The sequence below is a fragment of the Leuciscus leuciscus genome, assembly GCF_965113295.1.
Source record: "Leuciscus leuciscus genome assembly, chromosome: 1".
Lineage (NCBI taxonomy): Eukaryota > Metazoa > Chordata > Actinopteri > Cypriniformes > Leuciscidae > Leuciscus > Leuciscus leuciscus.
In genome coordinates, this window is record NC_138725.1 from 47,112,732 (window position 1) to 47,138,019 (window position 25,288).

At 38.7% G+C, this 25,288-nt stretch overlaps 1 protein-coding gene across 1 annotated transcript in view; it reads right to left on the minus strand.

The window, feature by feature from the left end:
* The window catches only part of LOC309496883 (transmembrane protease serine 9), a 75,775-nt gene extending 55,966 nt beyond the window's left edge, over positions 1-19,809 (minus strand). Inside the window, exons 1-10 of the mRNA XM_082167046.1 lie at positions 19,608-19,809; positions 19,425-19,445; positions 19,162-19,324; positions 18,791-19,059; positions 18,551-18,696; positions 16,256-16,535; positions 15,044-15,215; positions 14,703-14,959; positions 14,138-14,229; positions 12,862-13,215 (exon numbers count right to left, since the gene is read on the minus strand). Of these exons, the coding sequence (XP_082023172.1) occupies positions 12,862-13,215; positions 14,138-14,229; positions 14,703-14,959; positions 15,044-15,215; positions 16,256-16,535; positions 18,551-18,696; positions 18,791-19,059; positions 19,162-19,324; positions 19,425-19,445; positions 19,608-19,794 (1,941 nt within the window). The 5' untranslated portion in view covers positions 19,795-19,809. The remainder of the gene's footprint in view (positions 1-12,861; positions 13,216-14,137; positions 14,230-14,702; positions 14,960-15,043; positions 15,216-16,255; positions 16,536-18,550; positions 18,697-18,790; positions 19,060-19,161; positions 19,325-19,424; positions 19,446-19,607) is intronic.
* Positions 19,810-25,288: the final 5,479 nt, after the last annotated feature.

Genomic DNA, 25,288 nt, shown 5'->3' on the forward strand with positions numbered 1-25,288 from the left:
GCGGGTAGTTGTGAGCACAGGGTTGTGGGCACATTTACTACACTTGGTACTCGAGCGTGTGTCCGCTTTATGAGAGTGCGCTCTGAGCGTGTTACCATGGGGATAGTGTTTGTGTGTAGTGGTGAGCACATTTTCTACACTTATGACACCTTCGGCCAGAGCCGGAATGTTTGTGAGCTTTGGAGGATCTGCAACCCGGGGTAACTGTGTAACAGAGCGGGCAGTGGGTAGGTGTGGGCACAGAATTGTGGGCACATTCTCTACGCTTAGCACTCGAGCGGCGCATGCCCGCTATGAGAGTGCGCTCTGTGAGCGTTACCGGGGAGACCGTGTTTGTGTGTAGCAGTGAGCACGTGGGAGTGGGCACATATTCTACACTTATAACACCATTGGCGTTATAGGAAACTGATAGAGCGAATGCTTTGATGGCTCATATGTTTAGACGCTCATAAATACTCAAGCACCATCCTGAGAGCGGGAGGGTGCGAGATGCGGGTTCACTTTCTGTATGTAAGAAAGCTGCCGCGAGCTCGGAGAAGCCAGCAGAAAAAAATATATTTATCTGCCGCCAGAGTCGGATTCGAACTCGGGTCCCCCGCGCGGGAGCCTAGTGTTCTGCCACTGAGCCACAGGGGCACACATAAGCTCTTAGTTAGCGCGAGCATATGACAGAGCGTCGTGTTTCGTTTCGGCGTTTGTTTGCAGGCGCGCGTGTATTAAACAGGCTCGTTTACTGCAGTATTAGTATTTCCAGCCGCCTGAACTTTAGAGGGGACTGAGAAATATGTCAGGAACGGAGTTTAGTCCGACCTGGGTGGGACTTCCTCTTTTCGCCGGTGCTCGTGACGTCCGCTCTGATATCCCTTGAGAACGGCGCGGTTGCGCGGCTCGGACAAAGGGAGAGAGAGCGGGAAGATGTCATCATGTGCTGTGACATCGTTAGTTTGCAGACGTGCGTGTATGAAAACAGGCTCGTTTACTGCAACATAGATATTTCTAGTCGCCTGTAGCTTAGGAGGGGACTGAGAAATGGAGGTGGCCGGTAGGTGACGCGCACGACCGAGACGCGGGGTAGCTTTCTTATAACGTAAAGGAAGCCAGCCCGTGACCGCCTACTTCTGACATCCCTTGTGAGCGGCGCGTTTGCGCGGCTCGAACAGAGGGGGAGAGCGCAGGAAGGGCGAGCGTCGTCATGTTTTGCGTAGCGTTAGTTTGCAGGCGTGCGTGCATAAAAACAGGCTCGTTACTGCAATATATGTATTTCCAGTCGCCTGAGCTTAGGAGGGGACTGAGAAATATGTCAGGAATGGAGGTTAGTCCGCTAACACTCTACTCTCCTTTAGCCAGTGACGGGGGGGTAGCTTTCTTGTAACGTAAAGGAAGCTATAGCCCGAGACCGTCAGTTTCTGACATCCCTTGTGAGCGGCGCCGTTTGCGCGGCTTGACAGAGGGGTCTGACGTCATCTGCTTCGTCCCCTGAGGCGACGGCAGTGCGGGCAATGGCCGGCCGCTGCGCGTCGGTGAAGGGCGGGGGAGAAGGAGAGAGCGAGGCTCGCGGGAGGGGCTCCGGCGAGCGCTCAGCTGTCATACCCGGCTCGCTGAACGCAGCCGCCCGGGTAGAAGGCCAGGCAGAGAGCGCAATCACAAGGCGGTCTCCGTCGCTGAGCGTGGCTCTGCACGAGCCACAGGATGAGCGAGGCATTTGAAACAACGCCTCGCGCTCTTTTAGATGCAAAGTGTGTCGCGGGGCGAGCACACAACACACACACATAGAGCAAATAAAGGATATATTCGCCGGATAGCGAAGCAGGCAGGGATAGCTGAAGGCGGCGAAGGCGGCCGGCTTCCTCAGGCGGAATCCTCGGCTTGCAAGGCGCTGGTTTCAACGGCGGCTTCCTCAGAGATCAGCGATGCCAAGAGCTTCGCTGAAGAGACAAAAATCAGTGAAAGCAGCCTCTCAGCCCATATTTATACCCTCTGCCACGCCCCGCCTCGGGCCGTGACGCGTAGGCGCGCTGCTCGCGCTCATTGGGCGTGACGTCACGCCAAGGGCTCAGTGATAGGCTGCTGCAGTTGCCGCAGAGCAGCCTATGAGCACGCTAGATTGCCTGCTCTAGGTCTGCTTGCTGCCGCACTGCGTTGACAAGATATAAAAATTAAGGATAATTTTTTGCTTCATATCTCGAGAAAAGATGACTTTACCCGTAGCGTAAGCTAAACTTACGCAATACGAGAGAACCTCTCGTAAGAGAACTTTAGTTCCAAATAGTTTCCAAACTCTATCACTTTCTTTCTTCTGCAGAACTCAAAAGAATATTTTCCAAAGAATGTTGGTAACCAACTTTTCTTTAGAGATAGGCCTACAGGTTTGGCACAACAGCAAATTATGACAAAATTCCAATTTGTGGGGACTTAACCCTTTAACTATATGACCGAAATGGAATTAACATTGACAGTCACAGACCAATGACATTGCTCTTCCTCTCCTTTTTGTTGATATTGAAGCCACTATAGATTTGCTTACATCAGGTTGAATTACATTAGGTTGAATTAACAAAGAGGTTCAATACATTAACTGTCCAGCCACCATCAGTTTACATATCAAACAGGTTGTGCTGGTTGTCATCATGGCCCCATCTGCCCCTGTTGGTAGATGTTGTAAAACTACACCATCTGGTTCATGAGCGTGGGTTGGGGTTGCTGGAGGAGCGTGGTTTGCGTAATTTCGCACACTAAAGCTGCGTTCTAGTCATTCGCTAACTACCCTCCGTCTCGTTCACTCGGAGGTACTTCATTGCTTACGTTGCTGCATTAAACAAATTCTTAAAGGGGAAAAAACGGAAGGGGACGTTCCAATTCAGCCCATTGCAGTTTCCGCCAGTAGTAGGCACTCGTGCAACGTAAGCAATGACGTACATCCGAGTGAACGAGACGGAGGGAAGTTAGCAAGTGTGGGGCATGACAATTTTGGACTGGAACGCAGCAAAAATCACGGTCAAAATCGAGGGAGCGAGGGTCTGTCCATAAACGTCCCTCGTCCACTTCACGAAGTGGAACGCACTTCAAAATGGCGGCAGGGATTCCTCCGAGGGGAAGTGCTTAAGCCTTACAGGTAAGTTTGCAAGTGAGTGTCTAAAAGTGGACTGGAACGCAGCCCAGATGAGAAGCGATGTCTTTAAAAATAAGACAACTTTTCAGAATGCATTATAATGGATTATCATTTTCCCAAATCTTTAATTAATAGCCTACATAAAGATTTTATCTGTAAGATTGTACATTTTACATCCTAGCATGCAAGTAGTACTACTAATAGTAACTTATTTGTTAGATGCCAGATACATTCCTATAAAGCTTAAAGGAACACTCCACCCATTTGCATTAAGCTTCGCATTGTTAGAAACCCAGTCATACTGTTGAATGGTCGTGCAACACTCTCTCATTTTCCCCTGAGATGGGAGAAATCCGTATTTACCTCTTCCTCCCACAATGACGCAAAAATCGTCTGAAACGATTACGATTACGAAATACCCCTTTTCCACCAAGGCAGAGCTGGTGCTGGTTCGGAGCCAGAGCCTAGTTTCAAATCGGTTCTTTGTTTTTCCACCGCCAAAGCACCAGCTCCGAACCAGTAAAACTGGTTCTTAAGTAGCACCAAATCATTGCAGGGTCTAGAACGGAGCCAAGAAAGAACCGCTTGCGTCAGAGGCTGGGGGCGGGGTTACCGTGGCCAACAAGACTGAAGAGAAACTTGTGACCGCCATTTTTAAATAGCAGCTAGTCGAGCTAATAGCAGCTCGATTATAATATCCGTCTATGTAAGTTACGGCGAGCTGCACGAACGCGTTGGATTCGCCGTGTTTGGATGCCGATTTATTTTCGCAAACCCATGAGCATCCATAGTAACGCAACGTCTATTATTGTTGATGCCTTGTTCGAGATGCATCGGAGCAGCGTGGACCGATCAGAGCTGCGGGAGTGTTTGGAGATCATACGACTCCTTGTGCTTTTTGATCGCTTTCGCAGTACTTTGATTTCATGTGCTGATCGTTCTGCCAGAAGCCGATGCATCTCGAACAAGTCTGGTGTGTTTGTGTTTGGCGCTGCCGCACTAGCGTTGCTGGGCAACATGATACATATGCAGTGACGTAAGATATAGCTCTGTTGTGGCTCTCTGGCCAGTGGAAACGCAAACCGGTTCTTAGTAAGCTCGTGAGTCGAACCAACTCCGAACTGGCAATAGCTCTAGCTCTGAACCAGCACCCGGTTCTTGTTGGTGGAAAAGGGGTATCGAGACTACAAGCACTAGTTCCCACCCTTTCAAACCCGCCCATAGGGGGTTGGACCTAATGCGCCAACAGACCTATCACAGATCAGTGCGTTTGATTTCACCTATGGATTTCACCGGCAGAAACCTGCAGAAAACATGGACGAAGGTACTGAATACGCAGACGGATGCAATATGGAGGATTGGGGTTTTGAAGAAGTTATGGTAGAAACGGATGTTCGTGGCTACCTTTATGAGCCACAATATAGCGACGAGCAGCTGAGGGCTATGGAGGAACAGGAGGCGGCTGCAGTTTCAATCTAACTGAATTCATTTCGATTGGTGAATCTGAATGTAGTGTTTACATGAACGCTAAACAAGTGATCGGTTGAGGTGCGTTTTAACATTGCTAAGAAAATTCCCGCTCCTCCGTGAGAGATACGAGACTTGTGCGTCTCAGTAATCACGCCACCGGCCTCGCGCCGTTCTCCCGCGCCCCTCAGCCTCGTCCTACTTGCCACAGTAAACATAATGAATGGCGACTGTAGAACGCAAAAGCCGAATCCCGGACATTTTGGGCGATCTCGAAATCCCAGCCGGGCAAACTCGTCACGGAGTCTCACTAGTAGCCTAGCCTTGTTGTTTTCAACTGCGCTCTCTTACCAGTAGGTGTGGCTTGGGAGTGGCCTCCTAGGGCAGCGAAGCAAGTGCATTCTGGGAGTTGTTGTCTTTCATCCACATAAGCCAAAAATTAATTTCCTGGCTTTTCTCAGTCTAGAAAGCTCCAAATTCAAAAATAATTTCACATTTCTTCTACATAAATGACCTATTTTAAATACACATTCATCTTTCCAGAGGTGAAGTATCCCTTTAATTTATTACTCTGGATAATCAGTATTTTAGAAAAGGGATTAAGGTACTTCGCACGATTCTGAAAACAAAACTTTAAAATAGGCTAATATTATAAATGTGTCTATTTATAAATGTCTAAAATTTTATAAATGAGTCTATTTAAAATATTTATTAATTAGATAAAAAAATAGTTTTGAACTAATTATTTTAAATTAATTCAGTGATACAAATACAACAGTTACTAGTCGCCACCTACTGGCATAATGTAGCATAAGCATAGACAATCTTTATTTGAAGTATAACATAAGTTTCAAAGATCAATTACTTGTTTTGAGTCTATTCGAACTATAAACTTTTATCCCAACAGCCTACTTTGTTTATTATTTACTGTTTGCAACACACAGAAGCAACAATAATAGCCCAATGTGTAGTTAAAAAGACTTGTTAGTGCTGCTTTCTCTGGATCAACGGCAGCGCGAAAGCCAGTTTAAAGTCCCCGTGAACCGGAAGTTGCAAACGACTTTTTTCCAGTGTTATGACGTATTTCCAAGTGAAACGGAATATTGAACAGAGGGCAGGGTTTTACTCCTCCTCTCCATCTCTCGCTCATAGCAGACTTTTGAGGGGTTTGAGGGGAGTGGTTAAGCGTTTTCAACCCAAGCCGTCAAACCCATAGGGTGCTTCTCAATATCCCTCCTCGTCTCCTCTCTCCTCCGTCCTCCATCCTATGACCCGGAAACCGATCGAGCACAGCCATCTTGAAGGACATCTCAATTCTCTAATTGCACCGCGAGGAGTCGAGGATCGAGGAGTGAGGAGGCTTCCAGAGGAGTCATGAGCGAGGATACACAGGTGTATCCTATGCGGAAGAGTTTTATCGACTAAAACGTGACGCACGTATAAATTCTCCTCCCCCTTCACATCGGTCACAATAATTTTGATTTATACTTTACTTTTGCAGTTTATATAAACCACACATCTCACATATTTCAACAGGGTATCTTTCTTTATTATTATTTATTATGAATTTCTTAAATAAACAAATTTCAACAACATGAGGGCAGAACCTCTGAGCGCTGCTGATGACGCGATGAAGTGACGCTCGAGTGATCAAGGATTCCAATGTATAAAAAAAGCTTTCATTCGATCCCTCCGTCCTCGCGTCTTTTCCTTGCAGCCTTCCCTCGCATCCTACAGGGGGCGGAGCTGAGACGCGAGGAAAGGAAGCGAGGAGAGGAAACGAGGATGCACAAATAAGAATTGAGAAGCACCCATAGACATATAGAAAGGCTAGATAGCTTACCGGCGCTGAGAGCCAATGGGACCCGACGACGTCACACGGCGGCCATCTTAGGACAGGACCGCTCGTCCAGTTATAACATTAAAGTCTATTGTGCATGTAGTGCTGAAATAACTATATTTTGCTCAATTTTCAACCGATTTTCAAACGGCTTGGTGTGTCATAAACGTCAGGGATGCGGCTATTTAACTGCATACTTGTGAAAAATTATAGCCACAAACGGCATCAGCACAAATCATAGCCACGTTAATAAGGTTTGTAATAAACCAAACCGTTTGTAAATCCGTCAAGAATTCAGCAAGTTACGAGCATTTTAGTTGGCGTATGTCACTCACCTTCCGTCCACAGCAGCAGGGAGCAGCAGCGCAGTCTCCTGACCTAAGATGGCCGCCAAGTGACGACACAGCTGACTCCGCCTTGAGCCATCTAGCCTTTCTATACATGTCTATGGTCAAACCTACGTCATCAGGAAAATATGCCATTCCAGACCGGAAGTAACTTTTCAGATTTTGATTATAGATTACCATGGTAAATTTTTTTTTAATGTATTTACTTGCACGGATTAATTGTTCACCACAAGACTAATAATATGCGCTAACAAAGTAAATAGGGTAAATTTTTTGCCAGAATATATTTATTAAGTTTTGTGCATACACAAACACAAGACAAACAACCACAATGCCTATCAGAAAGCCATCTCTGTACAAAGCAACAGTCTATAAATATTTATCACTTATCTTTAAAATTATATAAATACAAGAGTTATACAAATCAGGTGCACAAATTATTGTCCAGAAGTGAACTGCAGCGTCCACACATCTCAGTCATTGTCATCTGTTAAATCCAAATCTTTGGCATAATCAATAAAAGTATTCCAGATATTCTCAAAAAGTCCCTGTTTGCCTTTTAGCACATGTAATCCTCTCTAGTGGCAGAGCAGACAGCATCTGCCGTAACCATAAAGTGCCTCTCGGTCTACATGTTTTTTTTTTCCAAAATAAAGCTATACATCTTTTACATCGTTAAGCAGACTAAGGTCTATAAATGTACGTTCATTTTTAGTATAGTTATGTTTATCTGGATATAAGCCCAATAAATACAATTTTGGTTCTAATATTATTTGTTTGGAAATAATATTTTGAATAAAATAGGGTCAATTTTGATTTCACGGGGACTTTAAATATTCCGTTGTGATGGTAATTTGTTGCGGTAATTAATAGCGGAATCATTGTCATATTTTGGAATATGATCGATTGTGTGTTTGAATTGAGATCGCGATCTTTTAATAATTGTCAATCCTTATATGAGCCAGCCTATGAACATCTGAACTTGCAGCTTCCTCCCTTCAGAGCTAGAGGTCACCATTGGACTGTTTTATTATTTATTATTTATTGGACACTTTGTTTGTAAGCAAAACCATCATATGACAAAAATCATCATTGGTTTCATGAAGCTAAGATAATGAAGTCAGAAAGTGGATAGATAAATGACTTGCTATAGCAATGACCTATACGGCTTAATTCATTCAAAGGTTTGAGGTCATTGCTGTTTTAAGCAACTTAGAGTAGGCCATATCTCAAGCCCTCCTCATTACCACAAATGACCAACACATTGAGCACTTCAAAAAGGCACGTCAACAGACCATCTCATCAGGAACGCACTTCCGATATTGTTCTTCATTTCATCTTCAATTCTGTTTTCTCGAGACATCTTAACTAAAAAACAAAAAAAATGAGACTTACAAACTGCACTTTTTAAGAACACATTCAGTCTGACTGCTGCTTGACCTGTACTGTAACCCATTTAAATAATGCCCATGTTTACATAACATCATCAACATTGTTTTTGATGTTTTCAGACTCATGCCATTGTGTAAAGCCTATATTTAATCTGTTGTGTGTTGTATTTTGCACCGTGTGCACAAGGCCTGGATTCTGTTGTATTGTTTTATATTTAAGTTGTCACATGAACAGACTAAGTTTAACAACTGTACTGATATTCAGAACAACAGCAGGATTGTCACTGTGATATTGCTTTTATACAAGAGTTCAATAAACAAGAAGGTAATAATAATAATCTTATATTTTAGACACAATATATAGATTCTTTTTATTTTATTTATTTTTTATGATGATGATGATTACTGTAACTGCTGCTAATTAATGAATGTAAAGCAAAATAAATCCAGGTATATATTCAGCTATATTTAGCTTTTGTTATGGTATATTCTGGTACAAACAGTCCAGTTTAGGCATTCGTAATTGTCTGTTTGTTAAGGCTGAGCAGAAAAACAAGAGAACCAGAAATTCCGGTGCTTTCTATTAAAAGTTTTTTGACTTTAGACATCACTGAGTTATCAGGAACATAATAGCTTATGTACTAATGAATAATCCACATTCACCCAACAAATATGGTTTGTGATTAATTTACATGAAAAAATAAAAATAAAATCATGTCAATATAAATTAATTGTATAAGTGCATCTGTGTTATTCTGCTCTAGCACACAACTTATACTGCTGTCGTATTTCACATATTAATCTGTACTGTGATTCTACTTAAAATAGCACTGCATATTTACTGATGGCTCATCACTTATAATTAATTACTAAGCAGGTTAGAAATGGAATTTTGTGCCTATTTTCCTATTGCCTATGTGCCTACATTACAAACACTGTACGGTTATATACCATATAATGATGATGATGTATCATTAATCAGTGTTTTCCTAAATCCTCCACTTACCACACGAGTTGATGGCGCACAACCAGGTCATTGTGCTGAGCTTCCTGTTGCTGGCAGACAGACCGGTTTTAGATACTTACCGAAAGTGTTGACCGAAATTAGTTATGAAATGATTGACATTCATTGTAATAATAATAATAACAATCATACCTATAAGTTGTGAGTCACACCCTGGATTTTTTTATTTTTAAACTAGATCAGTTAATAATAAAACCATTTAAGGGAATGTTGGTAAACCTTTGCTAAAGAGAGTGGCCGCAATCACCACCATCAGTTTCATGAACATCTTCATCATCTTTCTCTCTTAGACAAATCTGTCACTTTTACAGTGATATTTGGTTGGCTATTACAGACAGTTTGAACAAAGAACAAAAGGACATAAAGTGTATGACACATTCAGTATTTGAAAACTTCCTTTCATTGTGACCTTTTCCATGTTAACCTATAAGTATGATCTGTGTTTGAATTGTTACACACGCTATAACAAAAATGCCACCCAATAGAAACAGATGATTGTTACATACCTGTCTATTCTTTTATATAATTTATGTGATGTTCAACAAAAAGCTCAATGAACCTGTCTGTCAAGTAATTTAGGAATTTTAGATATAAGCATCTTCTAAATTATAGAGTGCACAGTATGTACTATATATATATATATATATATATATATATATATTCTATATAGAGTATATATTCTATCAGTCTTCTAAATTATAGAGTGCACAGTGTATGTACTGTATATATATATATATATATATTTATATATATTTATAGAGTATATTCTATCAGTCATAATCTGGTCATAATTTATAACCTGCAATGCAATACTTGAGTCTATGGCTGATGGAGTGCCTATATATATTCATCCGCATCACTCTCCCTTTGTATTTGTATACCATGAAAACAAATTTGTGATCCACACTTCTGAATTTGGTGATGAAACATGTATGTGACACATAATTATGCAAGTTACTAAACACTGTTTCTATTTGTAAATTATTTATTCATTTTAACTTGACATTTTTATGATTTCATTAATTATTAGCTTCAATCAACTTTTAAACCACCAGCAGTTCAAGATCCTAAAGTAATATTTAATGCACTTCATGATGTTTATAGCAAAGAATGGAATGTATTTTCGGTAACACTTTACAATAAGGTTCATAAGATAATATGTAGCCTACTAACAATGAGCTAATATTACTATATTAGTTAATCTTTGTTAATGTTATTTAATAAATATACAGCTGTTCATTGTTTGTTCATGTTAGTTCACAGTGTATTAACTAATGTTAACAAATGCAACCTTTGATTTCAATAATGTATTAGTACATGTTGAAATTAATATTAACTAAGATGAATTAATGCTGTAGAAGTATTGTTCATCCTTAGTTCATGTTAACAAAGGTAGTTAACTAATGTTAGCTAATGAACCTCATTGTAAAGTGTTACCATATTTTCTTTCTCTTGGGTTCTAGATATGGAAATATATACTATTCCTGTGATGCATGGCCATTCGTCCAGGGTGTCCTCTGCCTGTGGGTGGCGGGATTGGCTCCACAATCCACACATTTTATGCAACTCAAATTTGCAACACAAAAGTTAAAAGGTCAGAAACTGCATCAGGCATTAAGTCTGGTGGGTTGGATGTGTTGACACTAGTCATTCAGTGTTCGAGAGTACAAATAGTTCAGTTAATCCAGCCACTATAGAGCAGAACTTGTCTGCAACTATAGTGCACGTCAGAAACTTACACATTCTCAGAAACACACATTGAGGAGAATGTCACAGTAAATAGTTAAGCCACCACCCACAATATTTTATTTTTCCTTACAGCTTCACATTTTAAATCAATGCTCAGTTTTTACACCAGCAAACCTGGGGAATTCGGACGCCGTTTTCAAAGCCGTCACTTGACTTCATCAGATGTGATTAGTGACCCTGAATGTATTACACAACTCTATCATAAAGAGGCAATTGTTAGTCCTGTATCGATTCTGTACTGTATGGTATTATAAGTCACAGTCAACAGAAACTGAATATTACAAGCCAGTGATTATGAAACTTTAAACATGAAACATACATAAGGAGTATCTGATATTGGACTGTATACATATTTAAAGTAGGTCTATTCTTTAGTTCTACAATATATAGATTCTCATATTAATACATAATCTTAAGAAACTTCAATTATAACAAGAGACTAACAGTTTCATTCTTTCGGGTAGAATAAGATCATTTTAGATCTTAGATTAGATCATTAAATTCCGAGCACCATATGACGTATACGTCATAGGTGCTCGGAAGTGAATGATCTAATCTAAGACGTATACGTCATAGGTGCTCGGAAGTGAATGATCTAATCTAAGACGTATACGTCATAGGTGCTCGGAAGTGAATGATCTAATCTAAGTGTAATATAAGTGTAATATTATTATAATAAAGATGGTATCTTCTTTTAGATGAAAGAACATTCATTTTCAACATTTTCACTACACACAGCTGGTTTAAAAAAACATGGAATTACGTCACTTGGACCTTGGGATTAGTGCCTTTTAACAATTAAAACTTATATTACACTACCCATATAAAAACAATTCACGTCGCTTTATAAACTGATTGTAACAAAGATTTCAAGCAATGTAATCATTTCAAACATCTTACAAATGTATTGAAATGTGCCTTGTGTTATCTTACATTATGCTTTCAAAAGGACATGGTCATAGATGAAAAAAAGGAAGAAATATAGCTTTGCTTGAATCTTTTTTTTTTTTTTTTAAGGTGACCATTAAACTGCTTCTTATCTTTTACTGGCCAAGCCAAATAATGCATTTTCAACTGGATGCATTTTCAACTTATACACAGGAATAAAGTGACCTTTAATGTTTGTCCGGAAAGGTGAAAATACAGGTTTTGTGAGATGCTTCAGGACGTATCTTTTGTGTTGATCTTATAGGGATTCAGTATTTGGTAAACTGCACAGGCTCACGTTTACAGCAGCAATAACTCACCCAGGATGCTTCAAATAAATGCACAAAAAATGTTTTTGTTTTCCATCTTAATTTGTAATTTTAATTTAATATTTACAACCTAAAAATACATGATTCACTTTTCACATTTTAACTGTGCATTGAAAAGTTACTTCCTTCATATGAAATCATAGAACTTTTCATAGAAAAACAAACAGAAAATAGATAAAAGGTTGTACAAAAAAGAAAAAAGATCCGAAAAATATAGTTTAAACATTCTTCCAAAAACAATTGTGAAAAATTATATTTGCAAACATTAATATAATATCCCAACTGTGGTACAGCTTGAGGTATTTGCTAGTTAAGATATGTTATAGTCAGTATTAGGAGTGAACCACTCAAATTGGGACATTTCCATAAAGTGCCATGCTGAATAACAACTACATGTTGCATCTGCTACAATGCAAATATATGTAAACCGCCTGCTTACACTAATTATTATGCACTTGTTCAAAGACAATGTAATTGTAGTGTAAGAACAACAGGCTACAGCTTGGTGTGAGATATTAGAAATCTTAAGAGTTCACATTTAGAAGTAAAAATGAATTATGTGCTCCACAAAAGCTTTTGATGCTGTATGATTATATAACGGGTCATATGGAACACACTGGAAATTTACAGTCAGGTTCATAGTTAATGAAAAGTGGCCACTTCTACTCAAAAGACTCAATTGATGCCTTGAAGAAAGATTTGGAAAGCTGCGAGTGGGAGGATAAGGGCAGAAAGGGTAAAAGAGAAGGAAGAAGATATTTGTGACACATTAGAGGTCGTTTGGGTTGAGTTGGTGCTGTTTGGTGCACTTGTGGGGCTTGCGACTTTTGGAGGGAAAGCGCCCACCACAGATGTCAAGAATGATGCAAAGCTGGAGGTTTTAGTAAAGGCCTGGACATCTTGACGGAGAGAGCGGGATGATGCAGTGCTGTTGCTGGAGCTCGTGTTAGAGCTGCTCGTCTGTAAGGTCAAAACAGCAGCATGGATCCATGACAGACCCTGCTTACACATCAGCGGACCCCCTTGATCACCCTGAGAGAGAGAGAGAGAGGGGGGAATCTTTACTGAATGTTACAAAATTTACAAAAATTGTTATTTGTAATAACAACACATCTTTGCAGACCGATAATACTTTTTTCCCCCCCTGAAAATAAGCTGGTATATGAAAATGTTTAGTTTTCATACAGTTGGAACATAAACTACTGTTCAAAAGTTTAGTCAGTAAGATTTAACATAAATAAACTTCTATTCAGTCAATTCAAGACATTTATTAATAATAATAAAAAAATCTATTTCAAATAAATGTTGTTCTTTTGAACTTTCTATTCATCAAGTAATCCTGAAAGAAATGTATCAGTTTCCACAAATATATTTAGCAGCACAACTGTTTTCAACATAATAATAATAAATGTTTATTGAGCATCAAATCATCATATTGGAATGATTTCTAAAAGATCATGTGACACTGAAGACTGGAGTAATGATGCTGATAATTCAGCTTTGACATCCAGGAATAAATTACATTTTAAAATATATTTAAATAGAAAACAGCTATTTTAAATTGTAATAATTTCACATTACTGTTTTATTGTAATAATTCATGTTGCTGTTATACTGTATTTTAGATTAAATAAATGCAGCCCTGGTTAGTTTTATTGAAATAAGTTAATGAAATAGGCATCATGAACTAACCACAATTTTTGTTTTAGCATTTGTTAATGTTAATTTAGAATGTACAATGTTCATGGTTAATTAATGTTTGTTCATAATTCATTAACCAATGTTAATACAACTTGAAATATATTAATTTATATAGAATTTAACATTAATCTAACTTGATCGAAACGTATTTTTAGTTCAATTTACCAAATGCATTAAATGATAATAAACTAAAACTTATTGTAAACTGTTAATATATTATATTTCCTTCCTGTTTTAAACAGAATTAACTTGCCTGCTGTAAGTTCAAAGAACTTGTGCAAATACTGTTGCTTGAGTTTCCACAATCCACAATAGAGGCCTTGAATTCCTGAAGAGTTTGATTCACTACAAAGGAAGTAAAACAGCTTCAAATTTGGAAGACATGGAAAAAGGATAAACATTCTAATAATCTAATTTTAGCAGTTAGTGATGTTTTAAAGCATTCACACACACACTAACTCTAAACCTTTCCATTCCAGAAAACATCACTTATTATTATTTATAAGCTGTTTTCCTCATGGGGAAAAAAAAATAATGTCCCCACAAGGACAAGGATTTCAGATATTGCCATCCTTGTGGGGACATTTTGTCCCCATAAAGTAGGGTTTAGCAGGACACGCACACATCAGGTTTTCCATGTATTATGGGGACTTTCCATAGACATAATGAGTTTTATACTTGCATTTTTACATTTTCAAAAAACATCACTTAGTATGATTTATAAGCTGTTTTCCTCATGGGGACCAAAACATTTCTTTGTGGAGACATTTTATCCCCATAACATCTACCCAAACCACACACACACACACAAAACACACCTCCTCCTGCTCCTGAGCTCCATCCTGCCACCCAGCATTGAGTATTAGCGCCGAAGGTATTACCTCCCAAGTCCACACATATAGGCTGAATGAAATTTGTAAGGTTTGGTTTAACGGCCAGCTGCAAGACTGCAATGTTGTCGCCTGTGGCATTGCTGATGGTGAGATTCGCCACTTTTATAGAGACCTCATTGGGGTTGGAGCCGTTCTGATTTAGACGGCCCAGGATCACGGTCCAATCGGAGGGATTGTTGGAGCTGTACAAAAAAAAAACTCATTTGAATCAAATCACTCTGATTTCTCTAATCAAATGTCCTTTTTTCATATTTAAGTGCCATTACCTGGTAAAACAGCTGGCAGAGCTCAAGACAAACTGTTCAGCAATCAGCGTTCCTCCACAAACGTGACTTCCGTTAAACTGCAGACTGGCCATCCATGGCCATATGCCTGGAGACACAAGGGAGCTGTTTCCTCCTACACGGGTGTTCAGACTAGCACTTCCACACACTACAGCTACAGGAACAGAGAGAAAGACAATGAACGGCGGGTTTTATCAGTCAAATGTTTCTTTGATTTGTTTTGTTTTAAACTTTCATATGGCTGCCTCAAAGAGCAACAACAACAACAACAAATAATGATGGCATTTGTTATGCTTAGACTACACAGTTAGGGGCAGTCCTGGCCTAGTGGTTAGGGAGTTGGACTGGTAACCCAAGGTTGCTGGTTCGATTCCAGAACCGGTGGGAAATGACTGAGGTGCCCTTGAGCATGGCACCTAACCCCTAATTGCTCCCCGGGCGCCACACAAAGGCTGCCCGCTGCTCTGGGTGTGTGTATCCACGTTTGCAGTGTGTGTGTGTTAACTACTCACTACTCTGCTCCTAATGTGTGTGCATTAACTTGGATGGGTTAAATGCAGAGGTCAAATTCCAAGTATGGGTTACCATACTTGGCCGTCACGTGTCACTTTCACTTTCACTTTCACTTATGGTCCATTAGCAGAGAACATATCTCATGAAAGCTATGTAGTGCACTGGGAGAATCAACAGGCTTTCTGGCCATTGTTTGAATAGTCACATCTTTCAAGTTCTGTTTTGGCTTTTACCAAAACTCAATGATCAGCTGACAGATAAGTAACTTAAGAACAAGAAGGGCTCCAGACAAAAAATGAGGACCTATCCAGTGTAATACATCACAAACACCGTCTCCGGGTCCAAGCTTCTACTCCGTTTCAAGTACTATTCATTTGTAGTGCACCAAATATAGTTCATTTATATATAAAAAAATAATAATAAAAAAAACCACAACAAATGATAAAGGGAGTTTACATCGGAAGGATGAGTTAAGCCTGTGAAAAGAGGTCGTTTTTTAACTTAGATTTAAAAACAGACTCTGTGGATACTAGTATTAGGGATAGATGAAGACTATTCCACAATTTAGTAAAAAACTAAAGTAAAAAGAATGGATTTAATGCACAAAAGTATTTGGACAAGTTACCAAGTGAACAATGTATGCATGTTTTTTCAGGATCTTATAACTTGAAGGAACCTTACGTGGGACAGCTGTAGTTGTAGTTGTAGGGGCAGTAGTTGTCGGGATGGCAGGCACACCAGTACAGCTGATGCTCAGGTCACCGTCAGTACCACTGGAGGTGAACGTAATGAAGCCTGGCTGGTTGGTGGTGATTTGCTCATTGATCCAGTTCTGGTACTTAGACACTCTGGCATACACACCAGGGAAATTGGGCAAAGCACAACCTTTGCCAAAACTCACAATTCCAGACTGGATCCAGACCGAACCCTGCTTGCTGACCATAGGACCACCAGAGTCACCCTGTAGGATGAAGAACAGGTTAGTGACATGCCAAGTAACCTGTTCTACACATCTACTCCAGTTGTAGTTCACAGCTGTAGTTTATAATATGAATGAATAATGGGAAGATGACTTCCTTGTGATTGCATGTTTAAAAGAATCAAGTTAGTCTTATGTTAGGAAATGTCTTGAAGATTTTAGTGCTACTCTTTATATGGACGATCAACACTCGTCATTGGAAATTATACTGTTATGGTTGGAAGACTTATCACATGAAAACTACAACATGACCACACACATGTATGTCTATACCAGGGGTTTAAAAAAAATAATTTAAAAAAATAAAGAAGATTCTAGGGGGTCCATAAAAAAATATGAGGAAAAAAAAAGATTTGACAAAACTGAAGTAAAAAGTTAAAGTTAATATTTTCCAGATAATATTTTAACTATATACAGTATATTTTAATTATAAACTATATATACAGTAGCTGTATTGATATTTTAGGAATGGGGAATCATCATTATCTGTGCATCTGTAACCTTCTTCATTGTTCAGTTGCCAGAATTGTGAAAAGCACAATTTTCAGTTATGAGTTAATTTCACTTATCAGTATCCACCTTATTCTGCTCAGTCTAACAATGCGCGCTGCCATGACGACGACTCCGGTTGCCTACTTCGTAGCGCTTGACCTGTACTAGCAGCGAGAGAATGAGTTCAAGCTCCTCAGTCCTCATGTGCTGTTGTTGGTTGTTTTAACAATTCAAAGAAGATTTCAAACTTTTTAGAAACTGAGTGTTTAGAGCATAAGATAAGAAGGAGATAATGCTCATGTCCGGTTCCGTATCAGATACATTCAATAAAGTAAAACGTTTAGAGTGGTTAACGTTAAAACTGAAGCATAAGAAAAAAAGTCGGAAAACTTTGCCCATCAATTAGATGTGCAAGGCAAGCAGGCAAGTTTTCGGGTTGTTATGGACAAGTACAAATTACATTATTGTATATTATATGAAATACAATTATAATAAAATTCTAAGTTATGACTAATGTATACTGTACTGTTTTTATTTTTAAAACGAAAAGTAAACATTTCGGCTCGTTTGACTCAGCTCACTGAAAAGAGCCGGTTCTTTTGACTCACGGCTCTTTAAAAAATAAATTCTTATCTCCTTCTTATCTTATGCTCGAAACACTCAGTTTCTAAAAAGTTTGAAATCTTCTTTGAATTGTTAAAACAACCAACAACACCACATGAGGAGCTTGAACTCATTCTCTCGCTGCTAGTAGCTGCTACAGGTCAAGCGCTACGAACCGGAAGTAGGCAACCGGAGTCGTCGTTATGGCAGCGCGCATTGTTTAGCGCAGAATAAGGTGGATACTGCTTAGAGTGGTTAACATTTTGTGAATATTCTGAATAAAAAAGGAAAAATGACATAAAAGCAGATCATCATTCATTCAGCGCTGTTGCTGCTGCAGTGTGTCACGTGACAAGCAATGACGCGTCACCATGGAAACGCCGCCCCGCCTCTCACAATATAGTTCCCACGTCCCTGCCTATCAGTATAAAATACAATTATTTAATTTAGCAAACTACATGTTGCCTTTATACCACACTGTTTCTCACAGCTCACATGGGTCTTTTATGAAAAAAATTAAAATGTATTGCTGCCTTCGGAAGGGCATCATAATATTTGGGGGCCCTTGGCATTAAAAAGTTTCAAAACCCCTGGTCTATAAAACAATCTTACATCTTCTTCATTACAGTACAAACATTAGCAATTATATTTATTTATTCTGAATAAAGCTAAACTGAATAACTGGTTTGTGTATAAATATTACATTTCTGCTTGATTCACTAGGTTGAATACCCTTACATTAGTCAAAGTTCAACCCTTACATTATCAGTTTATTTGAAAGTTTTAGTTTAGAGACCCCTCATTCTACTTATTCTTAATTATAACTATATACACTTTGTAGAATATTAGCAGCCCATTAAAACTATATGAAGTAACACAAACAGATGAATGGGAGTTGTTACCTGACAGGAGTCTTTGCCCCCTTCCAATAGTCCAGCACATATCATGTTGTCTGTGATTTTTGAGACACCATAAAGACACTTACACTGCCTGTTTCCAACAATAGGCACTTGCACTTCCTGTAGAGTTTGCGTTGAAGGCAGGGGACCTGAGAAACACATAAAATGATAAAATATAAATCAACTATTGCAATAGTACAGTATGCTGTGACTGTAATCGAGGTTATTAAATTAAATACGTACTGCTTGTATTAATGTTTCCCCATCCGGTGACCCAGCTGGAGGTTTTGTTGAAGAACGTACTGACTGAGGAAGCCAGACAGACCGGACTGATAAAGTTAGTAAAATTCACCGGCGAAGCCAGTTGCAGAAGAGTGATGTCGTTATCATGAGAGACGCTATCATAGCTTGGGTGATTTATGATTCTAGAGACAGTTCTGTTCACTTCATTTGCATTTGTTACTTGCTGTGTCTGTCGGCCCAGGTACACAGTTAGGCCAGCAGTTGTTGAACTGGAATATGGTAGAAGAAGAAATGCTAAGCATTCGCCACATCAATTGAATTAAATTGTTTTGTTTTTTTATTAATTACAAGGGTTGGTTTATGATAATTACCCAGCAAAGCAGTGCGCTGCAGTCAGAACCCATTGATTGTTGATGAGTGATCCACCACAAAAATGGCTCCCGTCACTATGAAGGCTGACCTGCCATGGCCAAGCGCCAGCCGCTGCATTCTGTCCCCCCACTATCTTTGTGTTGAGCATTGCTTTGCCACACACTGACAATAGACAAGGTAAAGAAAAAAAAAATTTTTGTTAAACAATTGGTCATTTTTAATGGAATTTGGCCATTTAAATTGCTGAAAAACTGGTTACCAGCATCCAGTTGTGCATCACACCCTAGAAAACAAGAAACAAAGTTCAGTTACAGATAACTTCAGTGGAGACAAAAAGTGTAAATGCAATATAAAACGTAGTTGCATAAACGTAAGTAATAGTTATGTTAGTCAAAATGAATTATTATGTATCTTAAAGCATTAATTATCCAATAAAAGGTCTTACCTATCATTAGAAGAGAGACGATAAATGCTACACTGAGTATGTGGATCATCTTCATCTTCATCTCTGACAGTACGGACACCTGCAGTCCTGCTCTTATAAACCCTGCTAACCTGTTTTCAACACGCCCACATACTCTCTCTGCACATTTTAACGCCTTCACCCTTTCTCCGTCTGTAAGCTCCTTCATTGTTCATTCGAGTTTCTTATTGAGCAACCGGTATGTCTGAAAGTGTATTAAGGGACATGTTGGTGTCTCTCAGTCATGCGTAATTGTCACCTGTGCAAACTCTGAAATCAAAAAAAAAAAAAAAGATTTTTGTTTCTGATGGCTTTTTAATGTTGAGTAGATCGAAGAAGGTGCATGAGGTGATTTTAGTGTTAAAACTATTTTCTGAGGTTCTTTTTTCATATGAATTTGTGCCATGTGATACATACGGAAACAACGGGTTTTTTTTGTGGTTTTTTTTCGAGGTTGACCTAAGCATGAAGCACGTACAAAAAAAACATATGAATGAAATCACCAGTTCTCCAAGTTACAAATTGCCACGAGTGTGTTGGAATTCCCTTGAAACCTGAAATTGTGTTCTTATAAGTTTAAAATAAAAATATGAAATAAAAACATTTATAATTGATGGCATAATTTAACGTCCTAAATATGTCAGTTAAATCTTCTCAAAAAGAATGATTCGCTTGCAGCGCACGGTAACAGTGGCAAGTTAAAGTTGTCTTTCAATGGTAAAATTATTGACTAAATAGCTAACTTATTGTACTGTTTACTGTGAAGCTACACTTCTGTGACCTATAAAAACTTAAAGCATAAAAGAAATATGTTAAGTCATCTCTCATTCTTCTGTGAAGGAAAATTCTTCTGAGAAAAAACAAATACATTCTTCTGGTAAAATGAGAATGAAATAGCCGCACGCTAACTTTCTGGTTATAAAGTGAATGTACTGACTGATCTTTTAGGGCAATACCTTTTTTTATTTAACATCGCATTATTTATTTAATATTTTTATTTCAAACATATAATTCAAAACAATTTAGGGTTGTTTGACTGATTATTTCAGAAATTAATTATAATGGGGTGACAGAAGTGTCAGTGTTCCCAACCTAAAACTAAAAATGTATATTTTCTTCTCTCTTAAAATGATTAACACTTACACTGAGAGAGTAAAACAGCTGTCTGGACTGGGGTGGATGTTTACTGTGAGGGCAGCAACAGTTTCTGTGAACCAAGTCAAACTGGATTTTTTTAAGCTCACATTACATATATTTATTTAGAATTGTTTGTTTAAAAAATCTAAGACAAAGATAAATCATATCAGAAATTTTTCACATTTGATGTAAAGGGGTATTCTATACTCTTTTTTTTTTTCAAAAGCTTTCATACAGAAAGAGTTCCGTCACTTCCTTTTAGAGGTTCTCATCATGGGATCATTCATTTTATGGTTTTAGTTTGAATGAATTTATTGAGTTTAGTTTTAATTCATTTTTAATTGTAATTACATTTTATGAATTAAGCAGTTCATAAACATATACTTTATAACTAGAAAAAAGTTAAACATGAAAGTATGATCATTTATGACATTTCTCATTATAGAACCTATTTGACATAAAATGATCTTTAAAATTTAGTCAAGAACCGAAAGTTCTATTTAGAACCCCATTTGCAACAATGCAAAAATGGATGTATACTTGACTGACTGACCCCTTTTGACCTGCAAAGACCCCTTTTCCTATCTATGGATTTTTTTTTAATACTGTGAAACAGTATGTTATGAAGGTGGAGGTAGAGATGAACCCAATTGCAGACAGTAGTCACAGCAACACAGTTTATTGTACAAATAACAGGAAAAACAAAGCCCACGAGGGGGCAAAACAAGACAAGACAGGATTACAGGTAACTAAACTAGACTATGACTGACAAACTAGACTATAACAGAGACAGGATCAAAACACTTCACAAGACTTCTCAACAGGTTACTCACAAATGAATCTTCACATAAAGATTGGCAATGAACCGGCACAGGACAGCAAACACAAGGGGATTAAATAGGGAGAAACTAATGAGGGAAACAGGTGACGGCGATGATACAATAAAGATAACAAGATGAGATAACAAGGGGGCGGGGTTACATGACGAGACAACGCAAGCACACAGCCAAACAAATGGCCATGTGCTTACACACAAAACATGGGCCTGTCATGATCCTGCCTCAAGACCAGGGAAAATCAGAGACAAGAAGGCAGAATCATGACACAGTATATTTGTACACTGTACAGTGGTGTGTCAAACACAATGCAGCGTAACGCAGTCGTGAACCAAACTGCAGACTACTTGAAAAGTAAAAAATGAAATAGATACTAAATAAGGAACTAAAATAGACATGATATGATTTAAAACCCATAACATAAACCAAAAGTCAGAGACAATATGATCAGGTTCAACATGACGGCTATACAGCACTGAATCGAATGGCTAAACAAAGCAAACAAAAAAATTATATTTTAGTTTCTTGTTTGGAATTGCTTTCTCTAGCACTGACTCTCTAACAAAATAATGTTATTTTAACATCTGAAAGTGTAGGAATGCAGCTTGTTTAATCAAACAAAATGAACTTCCCTTATGTACAGTATTTTCAAGGTTTGTACAAATAATGTTGTAATATATATAATATTGTAAAATATAATGTAATTCTAATAAAGAAGAAACAAATAATTATAAGCACCATTATAAAACAAATAGTTTCATAGCTTAACCAAAAAAAATAAAATAAATAAATAAAAAATAACCTGTTCAGCAAGTGACTGTCAAGTCAAGTCAAGTTTATTTGTATTGCGCTTTTCACAATACAGATTGTATCAAAGCAGCTTCACAGTATTAAATTAAAATAATACAACAAAGTTTGTTTCAAGAGGAATTTATTGATTGATAAAATTAAATTAAATATCCCCAAAATACCCCCCAAATATATTTTTCTTTAAGAAAAATAAACAGCTAGTAAATGAAGGTCATCTAATCAGGTAATTAAATTAAGCAACAAAGAACAAGATGAATTACTGGTAGGCAACTTAATTTTTCATTAAATGGTCTAATAACTATAGCTTTTTCCTCAACAAAAGGGCACGTCACGTACAGCAAACATCAACCGGTTAACCGCTGAGGGAAATCACACCATGTGTGTGTGTGTGTGTGTGTGTGTGTGTGTGTGTGTGTGTGTGTGTGTGTGTGTCTTCGTAACATGGAGGCATAAATTCAGTAGTAAATTTAGAAGATGTGGCTTTATGTGAGTTTAAGTGCTTTTGCTCATAGTAGTTTCTCATTTTTATGGTTAAGTAATCAACCACCAAAAACACCACTAACCACTGTTTACAGGTTTTCCAGGGTTGTTTTTCAGATATCTGCAGGCTTAGTCATGCACACAACAAATGCCATTTGCTAATTTGCATACTATAAAGATATGTGATCATCTGTGAAAACCCAAAGAAACACAAAGAAACAATGAGGAGGATCATGGAGAAAGACTGAGAAGAAGAAGAAGAAGAAGAAGATGAAGAAGATGATGATGATGATGAAGTACAGATGGAATTGATAAATGATAAATGAGTTGGTGTACGAAGAGAGGAAGAGGACAGCAGGGTGGAAAGAGAAGACACAAATGAATCATGATGGTCTACTAGTGGGTCCCAATCCTCATTTTTGTCGGAAGATGTTTTACATGTGTGGATTAATAAAATATTAACAACAATAAAACAACTTCCTCATAGTCCATCTTAGAAAATGTTTATGAGAAAGTCCAAAAGATCAAGGAATCCTTTTACCACAACACAGGTTCTATAAACACAAAATGCCAAATAACAAACGGATCTTAATTCTTCTTGAAATGATATAAAGTTATTTATAGTTTTAAAGTTACATTTTTTAAAACAAATTTTTTGGATTGCTATTAAAGTGTAAAGTTAAAGTTAAATTAAAGTGTAACCAAAACGTTTAATTGAGTACATTTTACATAGTATCTGTACTTTTATGAGGTGGCTGTATAGATCACATGAAGACGCAGGAGATAAACAAAATAGTCTTTAATAGTAACTCTAATACGTAAACACACAGATCACTGGAATATAAGCATAACACAACCACGAAGCATTAACAAGACGGGGCAAATAACTGAAATGAAGCTTCAGCATAAGTTGGGTGGTGGTGGCGCAATGGATAAGACACATGCCTTTGGTGTGAGAGACCCAGGTTCAAATCCACTGTGAGACACCAATGTGTCCCTGAGCAAGACACTTAACCCCTAGTTGCTCCAGAGGCGTGCGACCTCTGACATATATAGCAATTGTAAGTTGCTTTGGATAAAAGCGTCAGCTAAATGAATAAATGTAAAATGTAAGTTCTGCCAGGAAGACTTAATTACTACGTCACTTATTACCTTCACATCTATCCAATCATGTCCTCATGCTGTATAAAAGATCGGTACTTACCAAGCGGGAAAGAAGGCGACCGGAAGTTGAAGTCGGCCGCGTGCCACCATCTTGTAGCAGAACTTCACCTGCTGTTAGCATCCCATTGACTCCCATTCATTTTGGCGTCACTTTGACAGCAAATAACTTTACATCTGAGGCGTTTGAAGACTCCATTTGTCCATTATTTATTTCTAAAGAAACACGACAATGTATAAAATGCTCCATTACCTTGTAGCTTATGTTATGGCCCCGTAGAAGCAGTTTTTGTAAAAGTAGGCTAACGATTGCGTCATAACCACACGACTCTCTGTCGCACAGTAGAGAGATTACCGTATAGCCTGGAGGAGAAGCTTGCGGGCAATCGGGGAGACGTGGAGGCAAAATGACAAAATAATTAATCAGAATACCTAGCAAAAGTTTCTCCTGCTCGTAGCTCATGGACACCTACTGACGATCTCCGTCTCTGCAAGATTCGGAAGGGAATGATTCAGATTTCTCATGCCACAGCCACTAGAAGACAGACGGGTTGCTCACGTCACATCTACGTCGTCAAGCTCGGTTTGAGTCTGCGCGTCAGGAACGGAAGTCCTAAAAAATCGCTGAAAATGGGCTTCACTTGCCTCAATTGAGTTCCAATGAGATGACTCTGTCCATTTCTTATACTGTCTATGGTACTTACACGTTTGAGTTCGCAGATGCTGACGCAACAATCACCTCTACCCTCCCCACCACCACCAGGATGGTCCTGTGACTGTCTATACCTTCCAGGGGGTCGGCTGCGCCCCTGCCTTCGTCTTCAGGCAGGAAATGCAGATCCGCTACCCTCGGATTATGCACTACGGACGGGGCCTACGCCAAAGAACTTTATAAATAATTGCTTGCTGGGCTGTCAATAAATTTATGTTTTGTTACATTATTATTTCTCCCGAGTCTTTCTGGTAGAACTAAACAGAAGGGTGTGTTCACACTTGTAGTTTGGTTTGCTTCGTTGATTTGGTTCGTTTGGTCCAGAGAGAAAAAAAACAAAAACATTTAGTCCTGGTCCGCTTAGCGTTCAGATGTCATAAAGGCTAGGCCGAACCTAAAGGCATAGGCTGGCGGGGATTGGCTTGCGTAGGCTGCAGCCTAGGGGCCCCACGTGTGCAGGGGCCTCGGATTGGCCAGACACAATTTATTTTATTTTTTTACTTAAGCGCAAAGGCACGGCGCCAGGA